At 41.7% G+C, this 10,175-nt stretch overlaps 1 protein-coding gene across 2 annotated transcripts; it reads right to left on the bottom strand.

Moving 5' to 3' along the window:
* Positions 1 to 2,842: 2,842 nt before the first annotated feature.
* Positions 2,843 to 8,522, bottom strand: OXSM (3-oxoacyl-ACP synthase, mitochondrial). 2 transcript variants are annotated; one of them, XM_086741628.1, is made up of 3 exons: positions 8,500 to 8,522; positions 5,933 to 6,944; positions 2,843 to 3,451 (listed from the first exon to the last, which is right to left on the bottom strand). In XM_086741628.1, the coding sequence occupies exons 2-3, from the start codon at positions 6,913 to 6,915 to the stop codon at positions 3,049 to 3,051; spliced, it is 1,386 nt and encodes a 461-aa protein (XP_086597754.1). In that variant the 5' UTR covers positions 6,916 to 6,944; positions 8,500 to 8,522; the 3' UTR covers positions 2,843 to 3,048. The 2 variants fall into 2 exon arrangements, with proteins under 2 accessions (XP_086597754.1, XP_086597753.1); XM_086741627.1 differs by lacking the exon at positions 8,500 to 8,522 and adding an exon at positions 8,222 to 8,392.
* Positions 8,523 to 10,175: the final 1,653 nt, after the last annotated feature.

The raw sequence follows: 10,175 nt of genomic DNA, 5'->3' as shown, positions 1-10,175 counted from the left end.
ACGAGAGAGCTTGGACTGTTCAGCCTGGAGAAAAGAAAGCACGGGGTGGGGCAGGTCTTACCAATGTGTATAAAAACCTGATGGGGGAATGGAGAAGAGGGAGCCAGACTCTTCTCAGTAGTGCCCAGTGAAAACATAAGAGGCAATGGGCAGGAACTTAAATACCAGAATTTCCATTTAAATGTAAGAAACTTCTTACAGTGAGGGTGACCAAGCTCTGGCATGGCTTGCCCAGAGATGTTGTGGACTCTCCATTCTTGGAGATGCTCAAAACCCAGCTGGACATGGCCCTGAGCAACCTGCTCTAGCTGGCCCTGCTTTGAGCAGGGGGGCTGGACTAGGTGATTTCCAGAGGCGCCTTTCAGCCTTGGCCACTCTGTGATCCTGCCTGAAGCATTTGGCTCTCACAAGTGTGTTGCACCACTTCAGAAGTAGCCTTCAAAATAAACACTCTACTGGCATTTCCAGGCTTTGCTTATCAGACTGTAAGCAACTCCAAGAGCCTAAATATTAAGTTTTTATAATCCATTACATCTCTTGATTATTAAGATGAAGGGAGTATTTTAAAGGAAAGGATTATATTTTAATATGTTGGTCAATTGGCTCACGTAATAGTTTAGCAATAGAGAGAGATCTATTTACCTTTTATGTTTGCAGCTACCATAACAAAGCAGTAATTAGCAGTAAGTAGTCCCTGATCAGCTCAGTGGGGTATGTGATAAAAAGAGATTACTCCAAACATGTACATAAAAATTAACCTATACAAACAAAATTCAAATAGACAGGGTTAAACTTCATCTCTGTTCATTTTTTAAGAAATCTTAATTCCCTACAGGGCACATCATTATTTACTTCTGCATCAAGGCCTGTCAAAACTATCCATAATCAAAACACCTAAAATAACTATTGTCACAAAGCTTTCACGGTTTAAAGGTTATCTGCAGCAGATGCTTAAACTGCAATGAGCTGAAGTGAGGAGAAAGATCTTTTAATCATTCCAGTTTCTGTTATATTTTTCTGCATGACAGTATAATCTGTCTTTTCACGGTTGATACACAAGAGTCTGCATCCAACGCTCCTAAGGCCATGCTCTCTGCTATCAGTGGGAAAGGGAAGCATATCTCTCTGTCACAATATTAATTACAGGTCTGCAGCTATGTAACAAGATTGGGGGAGTTTAGTCAGACTGTACTTCAGGTCCACAATAATGCAGCACTATCTAGTCTTCCCATACTCCACCCTGGATTACAACTACCTGAAAAAATATTATCTCCAGAAGAAACTCACTGGATTACTGCCTTCAAATTCACAATCCTGCTGCTAGCGCTCTCCTGGAGCCTGAATTCTTTAAATCTTTCTGCATTCAATTTGCAGAGAGAAATGCTGAATTTCATATTCTGCTTTTTATATTGCATGCAATCCAGATCCTCATTCATCGTACTGCTGCTATTAATTATCACAAGCTAAGAGGTTTGTAGGCATTTTTCCCAACAGCAAATTCCCATAGTCTCTCTCATTTTTATGCTTTTACATTTTCCCTTTGGTAATGTATTATTTTACTCTCAGGCTTATTATTCATTAATCTATTTTAGACTGCATTGTTCTGTATGAGCTCAGCTTCTGAAAGAGTCTTAATCATTCTCCGACTGTATTTTTCTCATCGTTCTCTTTAATTGTCTCTTTAGTAATGACAGTAAATTCAAAAATTATGCTGTTCCATATTACCATTCAGACCATTTGTATAAATAATGAGGTCTTAGGGTAGTGCTGAGCCTTGTGGTAGCCCATTTTTTCCAGAATGAAATTCCTTATAGTATAGCTACTTTACATGCCCTTTATTTAAAATCCAGTGAGTTACTTTGACTCCACTTACATGGGTCAAAGACTGACATTTTCAAAAAGAAAACTGGTGAAAAGTCTTTTAATAAACTAACCCACCAATAGGGATGTTCAGCTTCACTCCATCTGCGCTATCGATCAAGGCACCACTTGGCTAAGACGCTGGCTGGTGCCAGAAGGAACGGCCACAGTCCTTTTCTTGTTCTTTGTAAGAGATAACCTAAACCATCACCAATATGTCAGCTTTAGGTATCATTTCATTTTCCCGTTCTTTCTTCCCCTTTCTCATCCTCAACACAATATCCTCTTGCATATACTTTTTTTTTTTTTTTTTTTTGCTAAAAGATTCCTTGTTTTTCCAAGTTTGGCTAGTTCTATTTTGCTGTTTTGGCAGAACAACCAGGGGTTTCAAGAGCCTTTTTCCTTTCTATTTTTTAAATCCTCAATATCATACTTGAATATCTATCTTGCTATTCTTGTCCTAGATTTCAGAACAAAACAGGTTATCACCTACTAATTCTGTCCCTGTGCCACATGGAAGATGCATAGGCCATGCTGTATGCATCCATCACTGTTACCATCCACACCATGGCTAATTAGGTAACACAACATATGGAAATGAATAAAGCTGAAAAGAAAATGAACCACTGTTCTAAAATCTTATGAACTCCTATATTATTGCCTCCTGAATGCCATCTGTGTGGAAGAATGTGCATAAGTCTATAATACTTGAAACAACATATGATGAGGAAAAAGGCAGAATTATAAATGGGAACTCGTAATAAAGGGGAGCTCAGTCATAAACCTCGTATCATCACACAGTAAGTCATCAAGTCACAACGGTGGAGTCCTAGCTTGTTAGCCAGCCTCCCTTTGCATAAATGTTTCTGAACAATTTCTGTGTCACATGCATATGAAAAATCTATCCTAATGAAGTAAAAACACAGAATGATCAGTGTTTTCTCTTCTAGTCAAGAACAAAAACTTCTTTACCACACAAATAATAGGTCTTTTATTTATTTTTATTAAAATGAGTAAAAGAAGTTCTTTCTTTCTAAGAGAATTACTGATGTAAATGTTAGGGTGAACAAAGTTCTTACCTATCAAATGAGCAATTCTCAAAGCTGAGAAAAGATCACAGTGCACACCAAGGACAGTAGTACAGAAAGTCCTTGTCAGTGCCATTTTTCACAACATGCACAGCATAAGTTAAACACTTGCAAAGCACAAAGTTGCATTAGTACCACCAAAGCCAAACGAATTTGTGAGTGCTATACGTCGTTTTTCAGTTTTCCACTCCTGAGCTGTTAAAGGAACATAATTGAGATCAAACTCTGCCTCTGTTTTCTGTAAGTTTAGAGTAGGTGGCAAAATTCCATGATAACAGGACAGTACAGTAAAAGCTGCTTCAATAGCTCCTGCAGCCCCCAAGAGATGTCCTGTTGCTCCTTTTGTTGAGGAAACTGCAATATTATATGAGTGATCTTTAAAAAGTCTCTTGATTGCTTGATTCTCAGCAGCATCTCCTAGAGGTGTAGAAGTTGCATGTGCATTGACATATGTTATGTCTTCAGGTTTGATCCCAGAATCTTTTATTGCTGCAGACATACACCTAAGGAAAAAAAGAAGACTGAATTCCCCATTATATTTTTGTCACTAACACACATGTACAAACCAAAAGCAAAAGCACAGGACATTTAAAAACATTTATCAAATGTTAAAATCTGCATGACATACTTTACCAGAGATGCAAAGTACAAGGGATGGATTCATCTGACTAAACACACTAGCATCTACATTTAGCCACCTGAGAAAAACAGTGGTGGTGAGGCCCACTATGAAATCAGACTTGCTGCTAAAAATTCCATAGTTGGGAAAAAAAGAGAAAGAAAGAAGATATAATAAACAATCTCTACAAACTACACCAATATATCAAAGACCCTTTTCAATGCAAAATTTGAAAACACTTAAGAGAGAAATAACCACCTGAAATTATTACAAAAATTTAGGTCCCCTCCACTGAAACTTCTCTAGTGTAGTGATGCATTAATGTAACATTCAGGACAACGGTCCAAGAAATCCCCTTCCCATTGTAAGTGAAAAGAAGATTTCTAGTTTTTACATTTTATTTTTCCTCACATTTACAGTATTAGGGGATGAGGAAAAAAAACTGCTCTATCAAACAAAAATATTGGGAAATGCAAGAAAAATTCTGCAGTCATCCTCCTCATGAGTTTCTTTTGCACGCTTTCCAGAGGCCAGAAGATGTCAAGGAGATAGCACAAATTCCTATACATAAAATGAAATTTATTGAAAGTCGTACTCTTCTACCTTGACACTGTATGTTCCATTCTGACTTCTGATGACCTGTGGACTATAACTGCCTCTATAAAACATACTTTTTAAAATGAAAACCACAGAAGGATTGATACAGTTCCATACTGTGATTTTCTCACAGACTTCCCACAGAAAGAAGGGGATGAATAACAAACCTCTCCTTGCACACACAGCTTAACGAAGTATCTCTGAGCAAAGGACCACTGACTCTTCTGAAATTTATGAAAAATAAGTAAACAAAAGGAAGCTCAAAAAAAAGATAGCACAGGCTGCTGGATAAATTTAAATGTCTCCAGTACAGCCTTCTACCCTCAGAAGCATCCAGCTTAGCTCAGGTTGGAGGCCACTGATGCTCACTGCCACCAGATGGTGAGCCAAAGATCGGGCAAAAAAGATTACTGATCAACCATGAGGGAAACAGATACATTAATTTAGATAAATATGTCAGCTGCAAGGAACATATTTACTTAAGGAGAGAACAGATTGATTTTGTAGAACACACTTTATATCCACACTTCTGAGTCTGGCTCTCCCTCTCCTTTCCTGCAGGTTTATTCCAACATATGTATTCGTCTCCAGCTGAAGTAGTTATTAGAAGATGACAAAATATATATTCCCCTGAAATTTTTTGACATGGCAAATAAAATTCCTACAGAAAAGTAAGAGAAGTATATACATTCTGGATTTAATCCATAGACCACTGCAGTAACAAAATATTGGTTTGAAGACTGTATTAAAATGTGTTATCTCATCTCAAGGGTGGAAAGGCTTAACATTTTGGAGATACTAAGATTAACTTTCAACTATTCCCAACCGTGAATTTAACGTATATACTACTGCAATCATAAAATATACAAAAATTATATTACCATATATTGCCATATCATCCCAAGGGTAAACAAGCCTGAAAATCTGAGATAAGACACTCCTGATCACTCAACTCACACTTAAGTCTGCATAACAATTAAATATTAATCAAATAACATAGAGGGAAACTTGGCATATTACATTTCTTGAAAAACCTGTGAACTCAATAAAGATGCAAACAGAGCTTTACAATACCATGCAGTACTAAAGTCTGTTTCTGCTGTGCCTCTCCACCAACACTCTTACCTGCATCACAACAAAGTATTTAAACATGATTGTAGCACCAGCATATGATCTAAATACTTTCCCTATGAAAAGCTGAAGTCTTTTCTAAATAAGAATAGCCACAATTAATGCTAATTGCATGTATGGTAATTATTCTGACAAACTAGATCTCCAAGTGCTCTACAGCTTTCATCACTTGGGATTTCTTTAGGAACGCTATTCGCCCTTCAGACGACAACAAATAACACGACCTGCTTTTGCAGTGGGATCTCTCCTCTCTATGGACAAAGGGTGAAGGAGAACCCGAAAAGGTTCTATCGTACCACAAAAATCTTCAAAAAGAGGTTTCCGTTGAGACTTATTTGTGTGAACAGCTGTAGGCACCAAACACAAAATATTTTCACACAGAGAAAGTTTTTGTAACTCTATGCAAAAAGATTGATTCTAGCAAGAACCGGCCTTCACCTTGCTACTAAAAAAAAAAGAAAATTGGGGAAAAACCCTATCAGAAGCTCTTTCATTTTTCAGATTAAGTTTTCAGGCTTTTGGAATATTAATTCAAGACTGAACAGCATTTCTCAAGGAAAAGCATATGATAACAGAAATACATGTACCCACTACAATTAACGTGAAGTAGCCATTATAATCAACACATAGTTCTTACCTGAATGCACCATCTCCCTCTGGATTAGGTGCTGTTATGTGGCAAGCATCACCAGACAGTCCGTAACCTAAAAGTTCTGCATAGATCCTAGCACCTCTTTGTACAGCATGTCCGTACTCTTCCAGGACCAGCACAGCAGCCCCCTCTCCCATTACAAACCCTTCTCTCTGCGAATCAAACGGTCGACAGGCCATTTTAGGGCTCGAGTTAAAACTCGTGCTGAGGGCCCGAGCTCTTGCAAATCCAGCCAAGGCCAAAGGACTAATGCAAGCTTCAGTCCCTCCAGCCAACATGACATCAGCATCACCAGCGGCAATAAATCTAAAGGAGTCTCCAACAGCATGCGCACCCGTGGTACAAGCAGTTGACACAGCATGATTCGGCCCTTTCAGTTGGTATTTAATGCTGATATGGCCTGCTGCCATATTGACTAAAATCTTTGGGACAAAGAACGGGCTGACCTTGTTATAACCCTTTGTTTTAAATAAAGCAGCTGTATCAGAAATCTCTTCCAGCGGAACCATTCCCATCCCAATCGCCACACCAGCACTCAGGCGATCCTGTTCAGACTGAGGAGACCAGCTGGAGTCCTTCATTGCCAGCTCTGCTGCACCAATGGCCATCACAGTGGCAGAACTCATGGATTTGATCTCTGACTTTGACACAAAGCTTTCTTCACTGAACTGTCCCTCCTCGTTTCCCCTTGGCACGCAAGCAGCCACTTTACAGGGGATGCCTGCATAGTCTTCCCCATCTAGCGATGCAATCCCACTGTCTCCTCGGAGAAGGCACTTCCACACAAACTGAGTCCCCACACCAAGAGGGGACACTAAGCCAATACCTGTAACAACTACTTTCCTTCGACATGCAGGCAGTGACTTGCTGAAAGCTCTTCTGTAGTTTTGTAAATGCAGATTTAAATTCAGACTCTGGAGATGAAGATTTGCAATCTTTAATAAATCCCGCGAGCACTGTGAGAACATGGTGGAAATCAATCACTTCAAGCACATTCCTGTCACCAGGGAAAAAAAAAAGATACAAACACAACAATAAAGCAGCCAATGTGAAAAACATTCCAAGTACGCTAAGTTAATAACCTGCCTTTTACATGAAAGCCTATTTTCCCTGCAGAAAGGGATGTAGTTTCCGTGTCTCTAATCAGGAATGTGATGCATTACAGCAGACAGGGGGTTCTTCTAGCTTCAGCTGCTAATGAATGTGACACCTTCGCACCACTGTGGACCGTGGGGCAGTCTCTGGTTTTCCTGCAAAACTCCCCCCAGTGCTTTACCACTAGTTGGCTGGAGGTATCAACAATAAGCATTAACAGCTTCATTATTCTAAGGCACAAAGTGTCTGTTCACCTGAAAGCTATGTCCTACCATTATCATGTTAAGGATGCCATCATCTCAACCTTTATGTCAGGCAGAATGGTCTAGAAGACTCAGAACAGGAGAAGTCAAGAAACTCTTGCTGGTACTGTCACCAGAGCAATTATGTATCTCGGACAAGACTCCTCATCATTCTACCTCCACCTACCCTTTATCAGCCTTGGAGTATTTAGACTATCAGGGATTTCGGGACAGGACCCCAAGTGCATTTGAGCAAGATGTACCACAACAGCGCCTCCAAAGACATGTAAAATTAACAAAAAAGCATTTCATATTGCAATCATTTCACACTTACGGGCAGAACATCACTTACTGTGATAATTCTCTAATCTAATAGAAATATCCATAAAAATAAATTATGTACTAAACACTCTTCTGACAGAAAATGCTTTTCCCAGCACCTGTCATAGCACTTACACATCCTGAGACCTGGCTACAAACTGTTCAATTGTTGGCCAGGTGCCATGAAACACACAGCCTGCTTTTCGCCACACAAAAAGGGCACCAGGGCATCGCCAGGTCTTTAGTAAAACACAGGGAGCTGTATGGGGACCATGCGCAGCCGGCAAGCTAATACACTCCTGCTAAAATACACAGATCCACTCTTTCCTGTAGCAGCACAAGTACACAACAGCGTTATTAAAAAATAAAAAGCAAAAAAATAGCGCTTACTAATGCAGATTTTTTTTTAAGGGAACCTGCTTTAAATCCTGACCCAGATTTGTAATTTTGATTGTTTTGAGACAGTTATCCTGCATTTTATAAAAAGAGTGGCAAGTTAAATGCAGAGGACTTTAAAGCAGTGTGTGCCTAACACCACATACAGCTTTTAATAAATGCTGTCATCCAGTGTAAAATAATTAGGAGGCCTAGCCTGACCCAAGCAATGCTCCCTCACCTACTGCACACGTCGAAAACAAGCAGGGAGGATAATTTCTCCCCGGGAACAAGAGCTACCGGACGTCATCGGAGGTTTAAAGGGCATTAGCGACTTTCAATGTTTAAACCAGCAGTTAAAATGGCAGAGAAGGCCCCTGGCGCCACGGGATTCCCCGCCACCAGCCCCAGCTCCAACCGCCCAGCACGGAGCCGCCATTGCTGTCCCGCTCCGCTAGGGGCAGCCTCTCCCGCGCCCCCCTCCCCTCCGCCTCCCACCGTCCTAGCCCTCAGCGGTACCTCCGCCAGCCGCGCTTCCCCCCGCCTCCGCTCCGGAGTGGTTGGCTCTGCTTCCCTCTCCCGTTCCGACGGCGCGGGGCCGAACCACGAAGGACAGACTTGGAGGGGGACGAGTACTCGACGGCTTTGTAGCCGATCCCCGATGTCACGATTGGTGAGGAGCGGCGCTAGCGAATCGGTAACTCGGCGGTGGGCTGCGCGGCTCTGCGGTCCTGTGGGGAGGAGCCGGCGGCCCGGCCTGGGCCGGTCCCGGCGTTGCCGGGGCAGGCAGGCAGGAAGCGCGGCCTTGCGAGTAGGCCTGAGGGGTGGGAAAGGCAAGGCAGTCCCAATCCCTGTCTGATCCCTCCTCTGCTGTCTGCACACCTCAGGTCACCAGCTCCCAACTTTGCTGGCTTATTCCTGGCTAAAGTGTGCTCCTCCACACAGAGGCCGGAATGCTGGCAGAGAAGACAGAGGTGAACAAAGACAAGCCGATCGCTGATGCTACAGGAGTGTCTTGAAAACACACATACAAAAACGTCAACAGCACCAATACACAGAAGTAAATTATTTGTTGTTGTTTCTGCTTCCAGATGCAGAAACCGTGGTGCGTGATCTGAACTGAGACCAAGCTGCTAGCTGTGCCTGAGGTCACATGGGAACAATTTTTACTTGAGGAAGACGGTGGCACCATACTAGAAATAGATGAAGTCCAGGAGCTATCATGGCAGAGCATAAAATGGGCGCCAAAGTCTCATCAACAAAGACTAGAAGCACCTACTGCAGGAAGAAGAAAAATAAAACAAGCCCAAAAGGAGAGAAATACAATATTTAATAAATAAAAAATAAGCACTTGTGCAGATTATACTTACATGCATTATGTTACATGTATAGCGATATAGTTAATCTTGACATTGGAGAGGGCACCAACATTAACAGTCATATGCCTGTATGAAAAGCACGGAAAAGATGTTAAAAGTTGAAGCAGCAGCCAAGGAACATGGCACAACCTCAAATTAAAATTGTATTGTTTTGGTACCAACTCTATGATTTTGAGGGCTGAATTACTGACTTTTAAACTGTGCTAGGAGGAATAAGAACGGTAATCTCAGCGGAGGTTAATTACCTGGGGTTAAATCTCAGCTTTTGTCAGGGGTAGGTACCATCTTCTTAAAGAAATCACAGAAGATGAGCAGAGTGGCAGACGGAAGCAGGCAGCAGAGCTGGAGCATAACATCAACTAATAATCAGAAGCCACCCTGAGTTTCAAAGACCTCTTGGAACTTTCAAGAATCTTGCATTCTTAAGAAAGCAAAAGCCCCGCAAACCTTCTTGTCTGAGGTTCTCCATCACAGTTCTTTCACTGATAGCACAAACCAGACGTCCAGAAAAAAAAAAAAAAAGCAGATATGGCAACTAGGGGTTTGGGGTTGTTTGTTTTTTTTTTTTTTTTTTTTCTCCATTTGGACAGACTTTGGGTAGGGCTGGACGAGGTGTCAAGGCGGGGGCGAGTGCTGCGGCAGCATTTCCATCGTCCTGCCCCAGCTGAAAGCGCGGCACCAGCCGAGACCGGCGGCAGAGGCGGCGGGGGTGGAAGGGGATTTATTGCACTTGTAACGTTGCCGCCTATCGACGGCGCGCCTGAGAGCCCTGCGTGAGGGTCAGGGGGATCGACTGGGAAAAAAAAAAAAAATTAA

The sequence above is a fragment of the Chlamydotis macqueenii genome, chromosome 2 (genome assembly GCF_036417535.1).
Source record: "Chlamydotis macqueenii isolate bChlMac1 chromosome 2, bChlMac1.mat, whole genome shotgun sequence".
NCBI lineage: Eukaryota > Metazoa > Chordata > Aves > Otidiformes > Otididae > Chlamydotis > Chlamydotis macqueenii.
This window is presented reverse-complemented; position numbering and strand designations above follow the sequence as displayed.